The 23,590-nt window shown below is 42.3% G+C and overlaps 1 protein-coding gene across 3 annotated transcripts in view; it reads right to left on the reverse strand.

Moving 5' to 3' along the window:
- ACVR1 (activin A receptor type 1) overlaps positions 1-23,590 on the reverse strand; it is a 71,207-nt gene that overhangs the window by 15,995 nt on the left and 31,622 nt on the right. For 2 of the 3 annotated variants that reach the window (XM_083710362.1, XM_083710360.1), the window contains exons 2-6: positions 17,055-17,128; positions 6,900-7,163; positions 5,009-5,226; positions 2,150-2,249; positions 415-561 (exon numbers count right to left, since the gene is read on the reverse strand). In XM_083710362.1, coding sequence (XP_083566488.1) covers positions 415-561; positions 2,150-2,249; positions 5,009-5,226; positions 6,900-7,163; positions 17,055-17,121 — 796 coding nt within the window. In that variant the 5' untranslated portion in view covers positions 17,122-17,128. Of the gene's footprint in view, positions 1-414; positions 562-2,149; positions 2,250-5,008; positions 5,227-6,899; positions 7,164-17,054; positions 17,129-17,501; positions 17,877-23,590 lie in introns of those variants that run through there. The other variant, XM_083710361.1, reaches the window with a different exon arrangement.

Genomic DNA, 23,590 nt, shown 5'->3' on the forward strand with positions numbered 1-23,590 from the left:
CAGGATGAGGCTGTTGGGCTGGAAAATGTTCCCCATCTCTAGCAAATATAGTCTGTTTTTAACAGTCTGCTTCATCTTATCTGCAATGGAAATGTGTACTGAAATGACATAATGCTTAATACATAGGATTACACAGAGGTATACTTAAAAACATTTTTATCATGGTGCACATATGGTATTTGGCCGGTGGGGGAATCCTGCTCATGAGTATGGTTTTGCTAACAGAAAACCGAATGCAAGGATATATTTCTGCAGGAGTCAAGTTTTTCTTGATTAAGGTGGATAAAAACTTAGTTAAAAGCGGATGGAGAAAGCCTTGCACTACAGCGTTCAGTAGACTCAGGGTCCAGGTCTTTTTTAATGCTCCCCTCGCCCTTATGTGTATACAAAAGCCATTAAGAAAATATCACTCACCTAAAATGTTTTCGTGTCTCAGCAACACAGTATTGTACAATTCCGTTTCCCTGAACCAGGACTTTTCGTCTCGGGAAGAAAATATCTTTACTGCAACATTTTCTCCTTGCCACTGTCCTCTCCAGACCTCACCGTATCGACCTTTCCCTAGAACAGGCAAACAGATACATGAGGTTTGAGCAGCAGTCTTCATTAAGCAAATAGTAGGATGGTTCCAGGCTAGACCAGAGCAGAGACTTGAAACTAAATCAACATTTTAAGGCACTTTAAAAACAAACCGTTCATGGTCCTCAGGCTCCAAGGCAAGAGATTCTCACTTCAGGATGTAGTTGGGTGGAGAGGAAACATAGCAAGGACTTTGGCCAAATATTACCAATAACGGAAGTTTTAAGACCAACTTCAGAGGCACATGGCTCTGAGATCAATTTAGGCCTTTTTCGTGGTGGCCCCTCTTCTGTACAATTTCCTTCCAAGGGCTATATGGCTGACTCCTTTGGTTCAGAGGTTTACAGAAAGTTTTTGTGTTTTTTTTAATACCCATTTGTTTTCCTTGGCTTTTAATGAAATGCTTCATTTTAAAGGAGCTAATTGGGTGTTTTCTTTTGTTTTTCTTACAGGTGTTGATTGTATACAGTACATTTAAACCAGCTGTACCGTTGCAATTTTTATGTTTCCGTGTTTGTTTAACAAAACTGTGCATTTGTTATTAACGGAAGCAGCTTTGGGGAAGCTATAGGCTTGACAGCTAGCTCAGAAACATCTGAAATAAATAAATCCCTGGCTGTACTTCCCATATCTTTCTATTTCAGCAAGCAGGCACCAGCAGTTACTAAAGGCTTGGAGCACTGGGAATGCTGATATCAGTTCCACCAATATCCCGCCATAGGAACTTTGAAGATTCGGAGAACAGATTCAGGTGTGTGTTAACTGTGTGGCTGCTTTTGGAAGTTGAAACTCATATGCCTTATATTCTTGCCATTGGCCCACAGTACTGCCTACCCTCCAGGTGTTAACCAAGTGGAGCTGCCAGCCCTTGTGTTGAAAATAATTAAACAGGTGAGGTCAAAGATTGGAAACTGTGGGCAAATGTATGCACAGTACACACTCTACCACTGAGCAGGGGAGACTTGCTAATTGATTTACACATGAAAATAGCGTTGCCGGTTTGCCACATAGGAAGTAAAAAACATAATAACGGTAATAATGCATTGATGGATGTGGTAAATGAAGGCGACAAAGTAGAAGGGAGCAGTACGTGAGCTGTACACTGGGGACCCTGGGTTCAACCCAAGCAGACTAAAATAAGCTTAATTCAACACAGTGCCACCTGCTTTCCTTGGCAGCTACACACGACTGACGCTGGTCTCTCGTTTCTTTACCTCGCCTTTGGCACATGTTCATCGGCAACAGGTGTAATCCAGGGTAACAGGACACACGACACCTTTGAGGCTCTTGGCGTTACACAGAAGGGACTTCCTGTCCAAAGATTCCACTCGTGACTCAATACAGACCAGCCGCTTAACCATTTGGCCTCTTTGAAACACAGACACACCGGTTTTTGAAAGTGCAATCCTATACGTCTCTATTCAGAAGTAAACCCTTTTTGAGTTTAATGGGACTTACTTCCAGGTAGATGTGTACAGGATCGCCCCCCTCTCCACAGCACACACTCATACGTGCACACAACACAGAGGAATGCTCAGGGCCCTGTCCCAGGTAGAATAAGATTACTAACCCACACACTCCAGCAGCGTAATCTGCCGGGCCACCGTTCTTTGTACCAGGAAAGGAAGGCCAGAGCCACTTCCAGATGTACAGGTATGGTCCAACAAGTCCTGTGTGAAAAAGAAGACCACATGTTTGGAACTAGAATTGAAATGGAACAGAAGTTGGCATTCTGCCACCTCCCTCCCTTCAATTCATTTATTGAGGGCATTTTTCTTCCATTTACATTGCACTCAGGGACCTATTTGTCTGCCGTTTGGAAGGCTTAATCCACTCTGCAATGGCCTCTGTACCTGTAAATTGCATCCACTTTGACCCAAAGGGGAGGGGAGGCTATAGCTGTTTTCCTAGGGAATGGAGAGCACGTAGTTTTGTTTGTACTGAGCAGCTTGGAACACAAATTACAGATCAAATGTGAGAGAGCACGGAGTGACTCAGGAAAAACATCACAAATTAAAAAATGCACAGAAACAGATACAAGGTGGATCTACAATTTGCTCCCTGGTTTTCTGCACCAAAAAAGGGAACTCTTCCTGCTAGGGAACGGTAGGCTAATAATTCCAGACCTTCCAAAACAGTAATCTACATTACTTTGCAATTATAGTATAGTTGATATATATTTTAAAAGACATCAACCATCCAAACCAGTAAGAGGCTGAACTCCAGGGGTTACTGAAAACATATATGATGGGGGGAAAGTGCATATAGGCTGTGTGAACACATGCTAACAGAAGCCCCCTTCAGGCATTGCAATGAAGAGTTCAAGTAACACATGGGTGGGGCATTGGGGAGACAAGGACCCCAATTACCCACTATTAAGAGAGAAAGTGTCTGCAGCAGGGAGACTTCAGTACAGGTTTTCCTGGGTTCTAAAAAGGCACAAGAAGCCTCCACTGGGATAGCTCTGTCGGTACAGCATGAGACTCCCAATCTCAAGGTGGTGGGTTTGAGCCCACACTGGGCAAAACATTCCTGCGTTGCAGGGGGTTGGACTAGATGACCCTCGTGGTCCCTTCCAATTCCACAGTTCCATGATTCTATGAACATGCACAAGATGCAGAAGGTTCTCCAACACAGACCTTTGAAGGAGGACGCGGGGAGCAGAGCTTGGCACACTCACCCCCTGCTGGCCCCTCCTCCTCCTCCGCAAGTGGGTTTTTTCTTCATTGTAATGCAAATCTTCATTGTAATGCCTGGAAGCTTTTGTGACTGGCTTAACGCAGAGATTACTGAAATGTAATCCCCTTCTAACTGTCTATTCAGGTTTTAATGCAGTTTATCACCCAATTTGGAGAACTGCTCCTACTCAGCAGAGTTTTATATAATTTATGCCACTGGGGGAAGGTGGGGGCGGACTGATGTTCCCTCTTGGTTGGGAAGCTCATCTTTTTATAACTAGTTTATTAGAACTGTGGCATTTTGGAGTGGTGACTTCGTCAAAAGGGGGGGGGGGAGAGATATGAAGTTCAATAAACACTGCTTTAATTAATAATTATAATTACATCATTATCATTATCATTATTTTTATTAGACTCACCCTTAAGCAAAAACACGTGTAAGAGTCCCTAAAAGGAATGGCACCCTTAGATACTGAACTTTTAATAGGATTTGATAGAGCAGTCAAAATAGAACCGTTTACAGCTACATGCCTACGCACAGTGACCAAGGAATAAGTCCCATTTAACTCAACACAGCTTATCTCTGAAAATAAATATACAGGGTTACAACTGTTAAAGCCCAAAGAGGTTACTGAAATTTGACTGCTTAGAGACTTCCTGTTTTGGGCTTAAGCACTGAGCAGAAAATAAAGTGTGTGTGTGTGTGTGTGTACACAGCTTTGATATAGAGGTACACACCTTTGATATAGAGATATTAGCAAGTGCCATTAACTCAACAGGAAAAGGATTTGTATATTCTACTACAATCTTGTCCTGAAAAATGCATTTTAAATCACTCAGGTATAACCACAAGGTGGCAGCAAAACAATTTATATGTTCAGTTTTAAAGCATTTACCAAAGGAATGATGGATATCCTACTGATCCTGCCTTCAAAATATACAGTCATACCTCTAGCTGCGTTAGGTTCAGGTTGCGGATTTTCGGGTTGCGAGCGCGGCAAACCGGGTTTCTTCCGGGTTTCGCCATGTGCGCATGCGCAGAAGCATTCCGCATGCATCATGCATGCGCAGGAGAGCTCTACTGTGTCAGGCGCAGAAGCAGCGCTATACTTAATTTTCGGACTGTGAACGGCACCCTGGAACGGATTGCGTCCGTAAGTAGAGGTACCGCTTGTACAGCAGTCTTGAGGCCCTTGCGCCATGCCAACACTAATATGTGTTCATGCTATCAACTGTATAAACACACCACTTGCACATCGTGGTTAACTCACTTCTAATAAAAGCACCAGAAGACATACAAGAATGAATGAGCTCAATCATCAGACCTCCTCCCTGTGTCATAATTCTCCCAGTGAAGCTGAACGTCTCAGAGCCCTCTGCTGAGAATCAGAATCAGAAATGGGGAGTGCGCTCACGTCCTGTTTGCAGGATACCCATAGGTATTGGTTGGCCGCTGTGAGAACAGGACAGTGGGCTGGACAAGGTTTTGTCTTGAGCCAACAGGGATCTTCTTAAGCGAAAATTAAAAATAATCCACAGAAGGTGGTGGTGGGAACAGAATTCAGCTCCTAATGACATTTTAGTTTTTAAGAGAGTGGGCAATGCCTACTCCAAGCTTATAAAAAGGTAGTTGGGAGAAGGAGACTGTGTGTAGTGTTCATATTTCACAAGTAACATTTTTGGCAGTCTGATCAAAAAATAAAAACAGCAGAATGCTTTCATAGGAATAACAGCAGACAAGATTTACTTACTGCCAGGGTGCTGTCACCAACGTTTGATGCTATGAGTCCCTCAATGGTTCCATATTCTGGATCCCTTGAATTGAGCCTTTCCATATGGTACTGTTTCACTTTTCGGATGATCAGCAACGTCACTGCAGAAAATATCAGGAGCGCCAGAACTGATGCTACGACAAATATGATAAGTGTTTCCGTGGTGTAACCCACAGCTTCCCCTTGAAGTGGGTGCCCTTCACATAAAAACAAAAAGAAAGAACAGAAGGTAAGTCAAATCTTAAATGCTGGGAATTTTGACAAAAGTCCATTGAAAAGAAAGATAGAAGGACATTCGTTTGTGTACATTTACTGTAAATCCTTATTTAAAAAAACCCCACACAATTTAAAGGGAGAATTCAGCTGTCTCAGAAGGACTCGGTGTGCTGAAGAAGGCTTTGGGGAGGAGGGAGACTTGGCACCTGGCAATCAAAAAAATGAGAAGCTATAACCTAGAAGTGTGAAATCTTTCTTTCCAGCTCTGGTGTTAACTCCAATATCTGGTAGACTCTGAAAAACAGCCCAGCAGGCTAAATGGGAACCCAGCTGGAGCTCTTGAACTTTGTGAGTCCAGCTCTTCCATGGAGACTTGCATTCTGTGCTCTGACGGAATACAATACTCTATATTCCTTATTTTTAATTATGTATTTATTTTCTTACATTTATATTCTCCTTTCTGACATAATGGAAGTCCACATGGATTCCAACCAATCACCCATCGAGGCCAGGTCTGAACCTACCAAGCTTTTCTCAAACAACTGGAAGCTGATGGTCCCACGGGTACCTCACAACGTGCCTCTTTTTTAGGGCCTTTCTGCACTTACCATTTCTAAGTGGTACAACTGTTCTTTGAGTTAATGTTTTCAAGAGTGAATTTGGAGCTGATTTGACTGCATCTCTGGTCACATGTCATTGCTATTAGAGAGCGAGCGTACGGTTTTCTTCTCCACGCTAATGGTGAGTTGTGTCTGAACTGAGAAAAGTTCCAGGGTTGTGGTCACACCCCTTAAGAACCTTATGTGGTAGCAACTATACCACTATGAATAGGAAGTGTGGAAGGGCCCTTCCACTTGTATTCCACCTGGTTTGTTACATTCATAGTCCCACCAACTTCCATCTCATCTTCGTTTTTTAGATTTCAGTTTGTTCTTCGTAGAGTATAAACTACTTCTGGTTCCTGTGGGGAGCAGTTTTGTATCTGTGGAATCTCCCTGTGTTTTATAAAACCCTGATTTTTCCAGTGTGCAGAGTCTCCACAGATACAGAAGCTTGTTGCTTCAAGAACTCTCCAACTTGGGAGGCAAGATCTAGAACACTAATTCCTGCCACACCCCTCACATGTCTACTTACCCCTATCTGTAACGCCTGGAGAGGCCTATACACTTGCCTCTCACACAGAGATTGAGGTCCTTAATTTTCCAAATCATCACTATTGGTCAATATGCTTCCACACACCATGGCCAACTTTTCCTCCCTTCTCTTTCATGTACAGTGGTACCTCGGGTTACAGACGCTTCAAGTTACAGACACTTCAGGTTACAGACACCGCTAACCCAGAAATAGTACCTCGGGTTAAGAACTTTGCTTCAGGATGAGAACAGAAATCGCGTGGCGGCAGCGGGAGGCCTCATTAGCTAAAGTGGTGCCTCAGGTTAAGAACAGTTTCAGGTTAAGAACGGACCTCCAGAACAAATTAAGTTCTTAACCCGAGGTACCACTGTATTCCATTTCCGGAGATGTCACACACGTTCCAAGGCCACAGATCCCATAACATCATAGACCTCAAGTCAAAGACATTGAACTTATTATAAGAAACGCTTTGTTAATAATATGAAATTTGTTTCTGGAAGCCAGAGAATAAGACTTTCACCTTTCGTCGGCAGCTGTGCTGTGATGTTCATGTTACACAGGTTACCCTGACAGCATTCGACCGCTTGATCAGGGGAAGGAGGTGTTTTACATGTCATTTTCCCTTGTTCATAGACTTGGAAGCAGCCCTTCTGATACACTTTAGCGCCATTGTTGATGCTCAAAGAGGCAAAGCACTGGTGGCCTCTGCAGCGGTCGCCATTCACACATGACGTGCCTTCACACACACAGTCGTAGTTAATCAAGGTAGGTTTGTGCTCTTCATCTGCATGGGGGAAGAAGGAAGGAAAACACCATTTCATTAGGCGACTTATACACGTAACAAATGAATTATGATTTTTTGAAAAATAAAAATTAGTTTGGTTCAGTGGCTCTGCCAACTTTTGGCTCATTCTCCCCTCCGAGAGGAGTAGAATCGTAGAATTGAAAGGGACCCTGAGGGACATCTAGTCCAACCCCCTGCAATTCAGGAATCACGGCATGTGGTTCTCCATTCAGTTTAAAACCATACCAGTCCCTGCTAAGCTTTGCAAATGTGCCAGCAGTTTTATTGATGCACCACTAGGAGGAGAATGAGAAGAAACTGCAAGCTCATCAACATTTCACACTACAAAGAAGGCTGGTGCTTTCTGATGACTTTATGCTTTTGAGTGTGTAAATCAAACATTTGGGGGTGGGGTTGTCTCTTCACAATGGGTGATATTTGTACACAAAACTGAATGGAGCTCAACAGCAACTAATACAAATTGCCACAAAGTCTTTATTTCCAAAGATTACAAATACATCAACCTTTTTAACAACTTCCAAGAGTTGGGAAGTGCACTCTGGAAAGTTTTGAGCAAACCAAAAAGACCTCGGTATCTCTAAAATGCTCTCCCCCCCCCCCCCGAAATATGCATGGCCCCACTCTTTAGGGAAGGGATGAGAAACCTTTTGGGCTCCCTGGGCAAGATCCTTACAGGATTGGCCTCGCAGCCGAAACTGACAGGTGAGTGGAGGCACCCAACTGTCAATCACTTGACATTACATTGACATCAGATGAAAGGTGCTTTGAAGTCTCAAAGTTGAGCTTTCAAAGCACCTTGAAAGGTGCTGCCAAAACACAAGTGTTTTCCCCTCCATTTGTTTTACCAAGGGATTCCAAAGCAAGCCCCTTCCTGAATCAGTTGAGAGGTAGGGGTTAAATTCTGCTCTGATGACTAGGAAGCAGTAGACCCAGTCAAAACCAGATTTCACCCCACCAACCAACTGATGCTATATGTGGTTTGTGAGAAATGGCCTTGCAGGCCAACTTGGGGCACCCTGGAGGGGTCAAAATTGGCCCACAGGACAGAGGTTAAGGAGAAGTCCCGAAAACTCTTTTATTCTGGTTTTTTGCTTCACTGAGGTGCTGTTATGGCCATTTAAAAATAACTGTTCTATTGGCTGACATTTTTATGTTAACTGTTTTTACTGCCATTTTAAAACCTTGGGGTGTTATCCAACTAAGTCAGAATAGGCACCATGGAATCAATGAATTTAAGTAACTTAAGCTCATTTATTTCAATGGGTCCACCCTCAGTATGACTAGTATTGGATATCACCCTTGAATTTTAATGTAGTATTTTATTGATTTGTTGTAACCTTCTCTGGAAGAGTATACACTCTAAATGGCAGGCTAGAAACCCATTAAATAGTAATAAATAATACATAGCCACTCAGAATCTCTCTATCCTATAAAGGTGTCAACGTTGCTGATGTAAAACCTAATTACCCAATCACATTAGGCCTATTCTCTAGACTGCATCCCACACATCTTGTCAATTCAGATGACATGCAAACTATATTTAGCGAAACCATTGATTTGAATCCAATTTCAAACCATAGTTTATGATTCTGGTTTGCCATCCACGCACAAACTGTGGTTTGTCAATTCAGACCCCTTTCCTTAACTGCGGTTTTCAACATCATCTGAAGTACGCTATTTGTGCAAAACTCTAATGGCCAGCACAACACACAGAGCCTAGGACTTGCCAATCAGAAGGTCGGCGGTTCGAATCCCCATGATGGGGTGAGCTCCCGTTGCTCGGTGCCTGCTCCTGACAACCTAGCAGTTTGAAGGCACGTCAAAAGTGCAAGTAGATAAATAGGTACCGCTCCGGCGGGAAGGCAAACGGCATTTCCGTGCACTGCTCTGGTTCGCCAGAAATGGCTTAGTCATGCTGGCCACATGACCCAGAAGCTGAACGCCGGCTCCCTCGGCCAATAAAGCGAGATGAGCGCTGCAACCCCAGAGTAGGCCACGACTGGGCCTAATGGTCAGGGGTCCCTTTACCTTTTACTAATAGCCAGCACAACACACTGCCTACATGAGATTTTGTGCTTCTATACTCTTCCTTTCTAGTCCAGATGTTCCTGAGAAAGCAGTGCTCAATCCTATCGTAGCAGTTTGCATCTGGAAAGCAGCCAATCTATCACTTATCACTTTTGCAACAGGCTAAAAAGGCAATAGCAGTCAATTGTTACACAAGAAAATGCATGTGTATACAACAAATACTCCACCCAAAGGATAAACCAAAATCTTATCTTTTTTTATAACTATTTCAGGAGGAAAGCAAAGTTTGCTAGTTTTTATGCAAGCAACCAGCCTGAACACATCTAGCAGAAGTGGATTTTCAAATAGAGTATGGTTGAGGAGTCACTGCTTTTAAAAATGTACAGACTGTATTACAAATTAATTAAGAATCACACAGAACAGAGAGAAGCAAAACAATATCCAGGTGTGCTTTGGTCAGTTTTCAACACAAATCTCACATTTGCATACCAGGCAGATCTTTTCATTCATTAGCAGTCCTATGGACTCCCAATCAGCTCTTATTTGTATTTATTCATTAATATATAGCTTTAAATCTGATCTAATATATGTACACATTGGGAAAGATTATGATGCCGCCTGAAAGGGACACAGTGTTCCCTTAAATTTTCCAGGACACACCAGCTGCTCTAAAATCATTAGTCTTGTGTGTGTTTTCGTGTGTATGTGTGTGTATGTGTGTTTTCGTGTGTATGTGTGCACACATGCTAGGTATGGTTGCACCTTCAACAGGTTTGTGTGCGAACATGGATAGAAGACATAAGATGAAGCGCATGCTCCCCGTGACACCATCCCCTTTTGGCCATTCTACTGGCATATAGTCACCAGCAGAATGGCTCCTCTATCCACAGTATCTGGCATGTTCTACCAGGTTATATTCCATGTAGGCAGCATAGCTTGACGTCCAGTGGCACAGCGGGGCTTCCACTACAGCTCAGGGATGTGGAATCAGTGGCCTTGTGCTGTTGGACTGCAACTCCCATCATCCCTGATCACTTGCCATGCTGGTTGGGGCTGATGGGAACTGGAGTCCAGCATCATATGCCAGGCCACAAGGTGCCACCATCCATAATAGAGTCTCTTAGCCAAAAGGATCTCCAGGATTATGCCCTAAAGCTCCAGCTGTTAAATTCTTTCAGCCACTGTTCAATACCTCGCAAGATCAGTTGCCACACCAACCAAGGCACATAACTTGCCTTCTAAAATTTTTTTGTAGTTTTTTAAACACACATATATCACATTTGGAAAACGTTGAGAATATTGCTGGAAGCGAAACAGATATTTAGCACAGTTATATTCTTATATAACAAAATGATTGAGCATCCTCTGGAAATGGTGAAAGGAAAGCCATTGAAGTCAACTTGTCTTGTTAGCAAAGCAAAGCAATTTCTTTCTTTCTTCTTTTTCAATCTAGCTTTAATAGCAGCCATACTGGCTTAAACAGGAGGGGGAAAATAGCATATGGTCACTAAGCAAAACAAAGCTAATTGCACAAAGCAGCATCTAAAAATAATTCACAGCATGGACCCTGGTTTTCAGTTCCAGCACAGGTTTTATATTCGAGTATACAGCCTGTAATTCAAATGGGCTGTTGTTGTTTTCTTTAACGGCAGTTCTACCACCACCAATCATTCCAAAACACTTTTCATCTAGAGAAAGGCACCCCCACCCCATTTCAATACACAAATTGGAATATCCATCTCAGGTTGGGGAGTAATTAGAACACAGTTCAGGCATTCACATGATCTAAGTCTTTTCATCATAACTGAATTCATGTGCAATGGATCAGGTATTGATATCTGGGGAGGAGAGGGGGAAATGGGTCTGATCTATCCATAGAAAATTCTGGCCATCTAACAACTTCTTCTAACCATTAGATCTGGATTGGTGTCTGAATGCAGTGGTGGGTAGGATGAGGATCAACAACCCCAGGATTGCAAGCATTTATGCATTAAATACAAATTATTCATTTGGGAGAGATTGAGCTACAGTCATCAGTTTATTATAAAATACTGTTCCTAACATTGTCTTGAGACCTGCAACCATTGGCCAAAGTTCAGGCAAGGAGACTTTTGGGAAGACTGGTGGCACACCACCAAAAACCCAATTCCTTCCTGCAAACCCATCCTTGGGAACATACATTTCAGATTAAGTGGCTCCTGGATGGAACACCTAGGCGAGGGAATGGCATCACAGCAGACCAATGCAACCACACTCATTTCCCACTCCCAGGCTTAGGAGGCTGCTGCCACACAGCAAGGTAGATGGACACAACCACTTTGTCTCTGTTATAACTTTGCATTTTATGAAGGATATAACAATTTCTTAACAGGAAATGCATTCACCAATGGTAAGAGGAGCCCTGCCAGATCAGACCAACATCCTCTTAGCCCAGCATCCTGCTCGCCATCGTGGCTGATCCAACGCCAAACAGGCAAACAAGCAGGATTTGATGGCAATGATCTTAACATAACCATAATGAAACATTAGATAATGACATTTCCCCTTACCCTTTGGTCTTGGCCCTCAACACCTTGGCCAGCCATCCAGACCAAAGGTGCACAAAAGCTGCTGAAACATCTACCCACAAGAGAACCAATGTGATCTTTCAAAGGCAACTTTCTCTTGATAACAAAACCAATTTTCACATTAAAAAAGAATCATATGTGATCTTCCACAGGATATTTCTGATTCCTTAGAGTGAACCTTCTTCTCTCTCCCCCCCCCCCCCATTTATTTGACGGTGAAGTTCAAACACAACTGGAAGATTCTTCTTTTACAGATTAAAAGGGTACAACAGGCCTAATCCAAATTAGGCAGGCGTTTCTACTCTGCTTTGTCACTATTCCCTAACTGGGAACTCTTTTCACATTCAGTAAATACACAGGAAAAACAAGAGTGTGCGCCAAAACAGAAAATGAACGTAAGCAAAAAGGATAACTTTTTAAAGTGTGCATGAATGCTACAACCTGTGTCATAGCATAACTGCTAGGGTAATAGGGCTTTGTAATGTCCACTGTGTAATTTTGTGTGACATTTATTAGTTCAGATGCTGAGTCAAGACATGTTATGTGGCTGTTTGAGTTACCACATTCCAAAGAGTAGTGGCATGAAAATCACAAGTGGAAACCAGTAGCCATTACAGCTTACTGCCACCATGTTAAAGACCAGGTGTTCTTTAAAAAATAAAAAAGGGGGAAGGAAAGGACCACCCCACACATTTATAGCACTATATTCATGGACAGTCCATCAATCTTTACCAGACCAGACAAACAGCAGCATTAACAGCAACATATACTACATTGGCACCAAGGTGTAATGTGTAATATTCATGGAGAAACCTGGGAAATGTAGTTCCAGGTCTGCTGACCACACAGAGGTTAGGCTTCTGGTAGCCTTAACAAACTGTAGTTCCCAGGGTTATCCATTACTGTGGTATAATAGTGCTTTAAATGTGTGGTGTGGATGTAACCAAGTAGACTATGTCCCAAATAGGGCTGTACGGTAAAAAAGTGCCTATATGGACAAAAGCAAGTTAAGAAGAGCTCTTGCACACTATAAATATATTTGAGGTCACTTCGTTATTTCACCCTGCCTATGAGAACAAGAAAGTTCAACAACCCAGTCTTAAAAGGATATACAGTGGTACCTCGGGTTACATACGCTTCAGGTTACACACTCCGCTAACCCAGAAATAGTGCTTCCGGTTAAGAACTTTGCTTCAGGATGAGAACAGAAATTGTGCTCCGGCGGCGTGGCGGCAGCAGGAGGCCTCATTAGCTAAAGTGGTGCTTCAGGTTAAGAACAGTTTCAGGTTAAGAACGGACCTCCGGAACGAATTAAGTACTTAACCCGACGTACCACTGTAACTTAAGGAAATGAACAAGGCCAGAGCACATAGGCCATGGTTATGTTGCAAGGCCCAAGGTCCAGATGTCAACAAAGGAAGTGTGTGGGAGGGGGGTGAACCCTGTAAAATGTCATGGATTGTTCCACTACCCCCCAGTTTATTCAGAACAGACATAAATTTCCTCCCTGTGCACAGAATGCACTTCTTAGAAAACACCCGCACAAACATCTGCTTGCTTGCAGATGGAAAGAAAGAGATAAAGGACAAGGCCAGGGCAGTCTCCTCAATAGGCTAGTTTTCCAAGAAGTTGATAAGGGCACTTCCACACAAAAGCAATTGCTATGTACATCCTGGGAAGCTACAAGACCTAGATATTTCACTTAAGAGTTCAAATGGACTCCACAAAAAGCGTAGCCGTAGTCCTAACCAATAAGAATTACCGGTGGGTGGGTAGCAGGACCCCATTCCATTTCCTGGACCAAATGCAGATATGTTGAATCTGGAGGGGGGGGCGGGGTTGGGGCTTTCCCTTCCCATAGGAGTTGCTCAAAGTCCCACAGCACCTTATAAGCAAAGCAAGCTTCGCACCTTGAGACATATGAACTAATTTATTCAGGCCATCACTAAAGAATAGCTCTAACTTGTGTTAAAATCCTTTATCTCCCCCTAATGATGGTTTTTGTGACCAGTTCACGCTTTTGAAATAGTTTTCCTGACATTGCTCCTTGACATCTTGTCAAGGAGATGACAGACAGCCTTCTCAATAGTGCTGCCCGCCCAGTGGAACTCCCTCCCATTAGATGTCAAGGAAAGAAACAACTATCTGACTTTTAGAAGACATCTGAAGGCAACCTTGTATCGGGAAATTTTTATGTCTAATGTTTTACAATTTTTTATGTGCTGTAAGATGCCCAGAGTGGTTGGGGAAACCCAGCCAGATGGGGTGGGGTATAAATATTATTATTATTATTATTATTATTATTATTATTATTATTATTATTTCACGAAGATTTTTGTCTCTCTGCCCTTCAGCTGTACTGGCAGGGGCTGTAGTCAAATAGCAACTCAGAATCCAAGCTTTAAAGAGCTGAGTTGGATTTTGTTAACCCACAGAATAGTGCCTCTTACTGAGGTCAAGTAATGCCTGGCTTTTCAAGCATGAAGAATCTAAACAGATAACAGAAAGACTGTATAATGTGTTCCACAAGACGTTCTTGGGACTTTCAAAGACTTTCGCCTGTACGTTCACCTCTGACCAAAGCAAGTCTGCAGGCAAAGCATAAGTCCTATCACTAATCGAAAGGGAGGGGAGATGGGAAAGCAGCTCTCCACGCAAAAAAATTGAACATCTCAAGACAAAAACAAAACATGGAAGGGATGCTTGACTCATGCTGATCCACATTTTCCATCTACTTTCTACCCTAACTTTAAGGACAGGCCAAGTGTTCAATGCTTCAGTTTTTGGGACATGTTTTCCTCTCAGTTTTGCAGCTGAAAAAAAATGGTGTTGTGTCAGTGATCTATTTATACAGCTAGACAGGCACACTGAGGTTGAATTACCTCATCTTCCTCCCCAAATGGTTCTCTTTCAGGAAAATCATTACAGCAGCAGCACTCAAGAGTCCACAGCTACAATCCCCTCATTTTGTTTGAGAAGTTCTATCATACTAGAACGGCCAACTGCAGGGTAATAAAAAGGGGAATAATCCCACTCATCTTGAAATTCACCAGCTCTCTTAAAGCAATGTTGCATGCACACATTATTTTAAAAATAATATTTAGAACATGGGTAGGGTTATCCCTCTGGTGTGTTTTTTTAAAAAAGCAGCAATGTATTTAATTTCCAAGTAGCTAAACCACAAATACATGAAATTAAATCAGATTGATTTAAAAAAGAAGAAGAAGCCAACGTTTTATTTCTGAAATGTGTGCCGTTCCTTTTGCTGAGGTAACATACACAATTGTATGTGGCCATATGTGGAGATTCTATGTCCTCTCTCAGAGCTATAATTTCCAGAGTTGTTTAACAGGCAATTCCTCTTCAGAAGGAACTCTGGAAATTGTAGCTCTGGAAGGGAAATACTAGTCTTCTAACAACTCTCAACACCCTTAACCACAACTCCCAAAATTATCTGGGCGAAGCCATGGAATACCACCAGAGTAATAGGCCCTGTTCTGTGTATACTCATGACCATAGGTTTTGCAGCAGAGATTAACTTTCCTTTCACAGAGAAAGAAGCAGTCTCCGTAAGTCTGTCTACTTCTTTCTGCAGCTTTTGAACCTTTCTATCAGCATCTTCTAATTCCAAATATAGAATCAAGCAAAAAGTTGGTGGTAGAAGGGAGTTCCTGTAGAGAAGATCATGCTATAATATAACCTTCTAAATCAAAGATTGGGGGGGGGGGGTTAATTTCAGGAAGCAGCAATCATTTTTGTAGCCTCCCTATAAAAGTTAGGAAAGACTAGCAGAAGTTCATGTGCAAAAAAAACCCTGAAAAATACAAACAAACCCATGCTTCTCTCTACTAACTCAAGTTAGTACCATTTATTTATTTAAAATATTTTGAGACAGCCCTTCCAGGGTGGCATACAGTAAACATACGAATTTAAAGAAGAAGTACAAACACAATAGAATCTGTCAGACAAGCAACAGGGGACTAAAAGGATTAAAAGCCAAAGAGACTTTAGCACAGTGGTGTCACATTATAGAGAAGAATTTCATTTTGCATATATGGAAGCCAGAGGAAAGACTATAGGCAATGAAACCATAGCCTACAGTATGCAGTGGTCCAAAAGCAGACATATATTTCATTCAGAAATCTTAGTACATCTCAGCAAGAGATTCACCAATAGGTTCATAATGAATAATCTTACTCTGGTGCCACATAAATGAGGAACCACACACTGATAGCTATCTACCCGGTAAGTGGGCTTGTCAACAGTTTGCAGCCACTATGGAAATAAATTTGTTCTCATTTTCATTTTCTTCCCTTTGGATCTGACATTAACACACCTACTTATTCACCCACACTTCTATATGAAGCAAACAATGAACCGAACAATGGAAAGAGAAACAAAATATGAACAAGGGCGAAGTCTATAAGGAAGTATCAAACTGGAACATGGGCCAGGATAGGGTGAAAGAGGAAGCATTTGCCCAAGATTTAAAATGCATAGACAGAGATACTCTAGGGGGGCTTTGAGAGGGGATTAATATTTTTTGCTAGTGCAAATTATGTCAACCAAGTATTTTTCACAAGACATTATTCTGCCATCTAATGAGACTCATTACATAAATATATAAAGGCAACCAACAGATGTTCTCTTATTAGCTTTAATGCTGATACTGTACCTTGCTACTTTTAATGTGAGGGTGGTGGAATAAGAGAGTCTGGTGAAGGGTAGATAATAATTTTTTGTAATTATTATCATGAAATTGTGAGATTTACAGGTTTCAAATCTGGCCCATGAAGCCAGAAAGGTTCCCCAACTGTGGTTTAAAGGGATTTATTTTGGCAGGGGGGGGGGGTGAGCAAAGCAAGCAAGTGTGCAGCCCCTATCCTTGTAAGAACTTTCTGTCCCTTCCCTCACAAATATTCACACTCAGGAGACAGCAAGTGTGCCGCAGAAGAAGAAAAGTACTTGGGTGGTAGAGTGAATAAGTCAGAGGGAAGAAAACACTCTTTGTCCTCTATTCCCTCTCCAAATTTATGGTACCCACTACTGTACTCCAAAATTTACAACACACACAAAAATCCTGTAGTTTCTGGCTTCCTTGCTCCATATTTGCACTTTTCCTCCCAACAGCTTGGCTTCTTGATTGCCCCATACAAGAATGTATGCAAAAACTTGGCATCTGCTCCCTGTGACTGATGAACAACCACAGTCCTTCTGTGACTCGTCAGGCACTAAAATAACCAACCCGGGTTTTATACCCCCCCTCATAACTTACCTTCCATGCTGGGTGAAGGAAAAGACACCATTACTAGAAGAGGAATAATCAGAAGTCCATTTATCATTGTAGACCTAGGGAAAAGGAAGGGGGAAAAAAGATTATTGCTTTCAAAATAAAGAGAGAACTACTTGACTCAACTGCATACCTAAGATTAACACTGCCAACTGCCTGAGTGTCAATTGCCACTTGTTGGGTTTACCAAGACCCCAACTCTTTTCAACAACGATCTCTTAAGACAGACTTCAAGAGCCTTTGGAAGAGGGTGGATTCTGCAAGGGCAAAAGAGAAGAAAAAAGGCTTCTTCCTGAACCGAAAAGCTAAGTGTGTTCACAAGTCAAAAAGGGAGTATACATGTCCACATATCCTTGGCCTTTTCCAGTCAAATACGTAAGTCCAAAAGCGGTTTGAAATTCACATCACGACGACAGTATCAGAATATTTGACCTGGGAATATATCACAAACCGTGTTCAAAACTCCAGGGAGTGATGAGATCGCTGTCTGCTGCCTTCCCTTCTGACTCCCCTTCCGTCTGGAGGAGGAAGAGTTCCAGCCTCAAAAGTGAGACTGGTGGCTGCCTGGCCTGCCTTCCCTTTCGGCTCCCCTTTCCCCTCCCCTCTGCTCAGAGTGAGATTGCTGCCTTCCCTTTCAGCTCCTTTCCCCCTCCCCTTCCCTCCAGTGGAGGAACAGTCCCAGCCTTGGCATTTCCCCCACAACCAAAGTGTCCTGCTCCCTCCGTCTCCCCTCTCTGGCTGCTCCACTTCAGCTCAAGTGGGAACAAGCTCCCGTTTCGTTTCTACCCTTGGCTGCTCCTCATCTCTCCTCCTCTCCTCAATAGGTGGAAGGAGGACAAGGAGAGTTCATTGGTCCTCCTACCCTTTCCTACTTTCCCCACAGGGTGAGGAGGCAGTGTATAGGGAGGGGAAGGCTTCTCCTTATGAGACTCTGGGTGTGGGGGTTCCCGCTCCAGCATCTCACTCTTCCTCGGCTGCTGCTACCTCCTCACCTCTCTCTGTCTAGGTAGCAGTTGCAAGGACGTTACCCCATTCACCTCTATGTAGTTCCATCCTTATTTCTGATATCGCGATATATTTATACGTCACAATGTTTAGCTGATGATATATCACAATGATGAAAACTGGATTATCACCCAGCCCTACCAGCCAATCCTACAGAAGGTAATATGAACAGGGGCTTTCACAAGCATGTAATAATTTATTTTATTGGAAAATTGTATTGAGTTGTCAAAAATGTACAACAAACCAAAAACAATATAAACAAAGAACATTATCTACAACAGCATTTGGAGTGGTATTACAAAAGTTCATATCACAGAATATCTGAGCAAGTGCTCAGTGATTCAGAATAGAATTCAGAGAGTATGTCCCAATAAAAGCAGATGTTCGTAAACAGAATGGAAGCCATTTAGATATGCCCTACGCAATGTAACCTGACTCATTGTAGGTTGCAGTAAATGTCCATTCTTGTTTACATAAGAAGTAAAAGGCCACCATATTGCAACAGATTCGTCTTCTTTACTTTTTTCACTAACTGCTGATTCTGTTAAGCTAATCTTTCGGACAACATGTCCCATGTCAGCCAGCCTTTTATAGACAATCCAGCGAACTTGGTCTGCTATCTCAACTAGTGAAGTATCTAATTTGAAGAAAACCAGGAAGGTTGCAGTGTGCCCAGTATCTGCTTCTATGTGAGAGGTGCACTAGTCTTGTATAAACTGTGCAGTCTATAAATGCCTTTAAATATTAGCAATATTTAGCCAAATGTATGAGATATATGCTCTAGGATGGGTATCAAAGGGGATTCATATGCCACCAACCATTTAGCCTAACTTTTCAGAGTGCTAATTGAAGTTCTAGAAATGGGGTTTCAATAACACAAGCATGTATTATCAGGGCTCCAAACGAAATGTCTGGTAGTACTTGAGGTGATCAGCTTGCTGACCCAGTATATCAATAAAAAGGACTCCACTAGGAAGCCATGCTGAATTGTATGTGGCATTAATATTCTATCAGTCAATACTGTCCAACAACATCTGAACAGCCATCGGTTTGTTCTAGAAAGTTAAAATTGGGAGAAGAGAGGAATCTGTATCTGTCAGAGATGTCATTCCACAAAAGCAATTCCAAACAAGTGTGACTTTCATGAGTTGTTGCACCAGTGATCTTAGCATAGCCTCTGGGGAAGGAGGGCACACCCCACCAAAAACTATGACAGCTAGCTATATCTTATCAGACACAATTTCTAAGAGGCAAGTCGGTGAGCTCTGAATTGGGATAGGCCCTTGCTCTTCGCCCTTTCTCACTAGGGGTCTAACCCACTCACCATTGTGGTCGCTGGCAGATTACAATCCAGACTGAGAAAAGTGCTCTCTCTCATTTCTCATAAGATGGGCTGAGAGCCACTGTGCCTTCTTTTTTTCTGATGCACAATAATAAATTATTATCTCTCCCTGAGAAGCTCGACAAATGCACACACATCTCTGTCAGCACTGGAAAACCACTGGCGGGATAAGAGCAAATTGATGCTGTTTGAATTAGCTCCTATGCTTCCCAAATTGCTTGCGTGACAGCACTGCATAGAACCTCAAGGGGAGGAGAAGAAGGGGGCTTGGCAAGGAAGATGGCAAAACTGCATCCATCGTGAACAAGTCCCACTCACCTTCACAACCCACCCACAAGTCACTGTGTAATTACTTCACAAAGCCACAGATGTCCCAACTATAAAAATACCCCAGCAGCAGTGGTTTAAGTGTTTTTATAGCGCAAGGGCAGATAGACCTTAAATTAGCTCCCATCCCAAATCCATACTCCCCACACAATTTAAACGCAGTTTACTTTAAAAAACAAAACAAAAAAACACCTACCTCTCCTCTGTTCCCACAACATTCAGGCATCAAACAAACAAGAACACAGCCCTCCCACTTTCTATTTTCAGGTAAAGGCCTTACCTCTGTGACAAAGGGCATGGTTTGCATGCGAAAGGCTGCAGGTTGAGAACCCAAAAAGACCGGGCATTGACCCTTGTTTGGAGAGTTCTGCCAGTCGGCATAAAAAGTAAGGTAAAGGTAAAGGGACCCCTGACCATTAGGTCCAGTCGTGACCGACTCTGGGGTTGCAGCACTCATCTCGCTTTATTGGCTGAGGGAGCCGGCGTACAGCTTCTGGGTCATGTGGCCAACATGACTAAGCCGCTTCTGGCGAACCAGAGCAGCGCATGGAAAAGCCATTTACCTTCCCGCCGGAGCGGTACCTATTTATCTACTTGCACTGCTAGGTTGGCAGGAGCAGGGACCGAGCAACGGGGGCTCACCCCGTTGTGGGGATTTGAACCGCCAACCTTCTAATCGGCAAGTCCTAGGCTCTGTGGTTTAACCCACAGCGCCACCCGTGTCCATAAAGGTACTGTGAACTAAATATATACTGTACAGTATAAGCCAGTTTTCTCTGTTCACACTAGTTCTTGTATCTTCCCCTCCCTCCTGTAACATCAAGTCAGAAATGAATTTGCTATTTGTTTCCTCCTCTCCACAGAGAGCAGCATTTTTTAATGAACTCCAGAAGATGGCGATTAGATTTGAGTGTTCTCCGAAGGTCACATCCCAGAAAGAACATCAGCATGTAAAAGTGGTTCCAGACTTCATTCAGCTTTCTAGGCACAAATTGGTGAAGAAAGTATTGAAAAAATTACAGAATGCACCAAATTGCCCACCTGATTGCGAAGTTAAATAGGGGATCCATCCAAAAGGAAATTAACAAGTGAGAGATATAACCTCTTTGGTTAAAAGATGCATGGCTTTAGCTAGAGTGATTATGAGCCATGATCAGGCATGCCATCCATATGCTGTACAATATACATTTTAAGCAACTATAGTAATATATATTAATGATTTATATTAGAAAGACTACAAACAAAATATGGAGTCCAAGGAGATACAAGGGATTTCAGTGCAAACCCAACTGATATAGCAAAAGTCGTGCAAATTCCTTTGTGAAAGAAAGCCTTATTTTCGTTTTAGATATCTAGCAATACTTTTTCGACTCTTTAAAACCAATCAGGCTTTGGCCTATATGCTGTCTAAATGCTGTTCCTTCAAATGCTGCATAAATAATTACCAACTAAGACACAATGGGTAATAATACCCAATGTAAATCATACTCAGAGTAAGCCAATTGAAATGAACAGACTTAAGTCCACTGATGATCATTGGGGCTACTCTGAGTCATCTAGTCCAACCCCCTGGCAAGTAGCCATTCTGTTGTGGCAACCGTAACCTAGGCTTAGTTGCCATTTGGCACCTAGCTTATATATCTAAATTTCTAACATTGAAGAGCCTAACCACAATCCTGGATTTGGAGAACACACTAAGCCAAACCATAGCTAGTTGCCACTGCACCAAGCTAAAAGGTCACGGGAGGAACAAAAGGAGTGGAAACTCATATCCGGAAGCCACCAAAACTACATGGTACTGGTAAATCATAATTTAGCTTACTGTGCTGTGTGAACCAGGCTAATAAATGCAAACTAATTGTGTTTTTTATGCACCTGGAGAAATTATCAACATAGCTTTCATTGTTAAGTTGCTGCACAGATTTCGTAAGAACAGCAACAAAAAGAATAAGGAGGAATTTGCAACATCAGCTTGCCTAAAATTCAGATTCTCTGTCCTAGGGATATGGAATGAAATACTATTTGTCTTATCAATAAGCTTCCTTTTAATCAGAACAAATGGTTTAAGCAAGAATTGAAACAAGAAGGTCGACAACATTTCTTGTCTTAGTTCCAAAGAAAACAAAGATAAACTAAAACGCTTATTTTTCAAAAAGAGAGTCCAGCTCCTTTCTACTGTATGAAGTTTTCTAAAAACAAGCCAACACGCTGCCTAGGCAGTTGACAGCCCACCAAGAAACTTTTGGAAGGGATGTCAAGATCTCTTCCTGGCTGCCATTTTGCTCACAGAAGGCAGGATCTACTGTTAAGACTGTTAATTCAAGCTGGTTAAAAATAAACCTTGAAAGAAAGCCTATTGATTTTAAACACACACACACACCAAGTCCACGCAAAGAGATGCCAAGAATTTCAGACAAAAAAAAAGTGAGGTTCCGCCGCTACCTTTCCCTTAGATAAAAAGGAAGCCCTTGGAAAGGATGGTTGTTAAAGAACGGGAGATTAGAATTATGGATGTTTGGAGAAGAAACACAACCCTCTGGACATCAGTTAACTGAGCAGCCTTCTTCTGCAGCAGGCTGGGGGAGGAGGGAAGAGGGAAGAGGAAGGGGGTCAAAGATATAAAAGAGGTGGCAATGAACCAAGACTTGAAGCTTGAGAGATTCCTTCAGTCCTGCTTTCTATTCCTAATAGACACAACCTCTAGATATAGTATCTCAGTAGAGGCGCCCCAACTCTAACCAACAGGATTACTTACCCAGCTTTGATTTCCTATCTTGCTTGCTTTGAATTTAAATATGAATACTTCCATCTTAATGTAGCCATGGCTGTTATGTGTGCATACAATTCCCACCCACCCCCTCCCAGGAGAGACTTACAAGCAGTCCAATAAAACCCATCTTGAATGCACACATTCAATTTTCCCCCTCTACCTTGCTATGGCCTCTTAATCAAAACTAGCTTTCTACACACACTGCAAAAAAAAAAACACCCAAAAAACATAACAGACTACTTTATATCAAACACTTTTTCAAGTCTCAAGGCTTGGATTCTGACAAAAGCGGCTTCTGTTAAAAGAAACAGTGTTGTGCTCACAGAAGAGACCCTTCTGCGACGGCCACTCGCTTTCCATCCATGAAGTGACGTTAGAATCCAAGCTGCATACGTCACTCAAGACACAAATATTAGATAGTGGCATTCCTCACAAGAAAAACAGCACTGTTGCTATCATTTGGCTCCCCCCATCACGTTTTAGATATCTCTGCACACACAAATCTATGAATGATTTTGTTTTAGAAGATTAGCAAACAACCTTCAGTAGCTACAATTGTGCAAGATTACCAAAGCTAAACCTTTAGTATTGCCTCACTGTGTTGGCTTATATGTCTGCACTACACAAAGGTTTTGAGTAACTTGTTTCATCAACTCTCTAAGCTTTGTGTAAAGCTATATATCTTGTTTGCATTGCTAGAAATGTTTCTATCTGATGAAGCAAGGACATATGATGAGGTGGACTCTGGTCCACAAAACAGTAGGCAGTAATAAATTTGTTTAGCCTTTAAAATGCTACTTTGTTCTTTTTTCAGTTACAGACTACAAAAAAATTATCCCTCTGGATACAGTTAGAAAATTGTATAAAACTGCAGCTTTAAGAGGTTTTTTTGGGCGGGGGGAACCCTCTAAACCAGGGGTAGGCAACCTAAGGCAGTCCAGGAATCAGCGTGTTTTTACATGAGTAGAATGTATCCTTTTATTTAAAATGCATCTATGGGTTATTTGTGGGGCATAGGAATTCGTTCTTTATTATTTTTTCCAAAATATAGTCCGGCCCACCAAATGGTCTGAGAGA

The sequence above is a fragment of the Podarcis gaigeae genome (assembly GCF_964106915.1).
Source record: "Podarcis gaigeae genome assembly, chromosome: 1".
Classification (NCBI taxonomy): Eukaryota; Metazoa; Chordata; class Lepidosauria; order Squamata; family Lacertidae; genus Podarcis; species Podarcis gaigeae.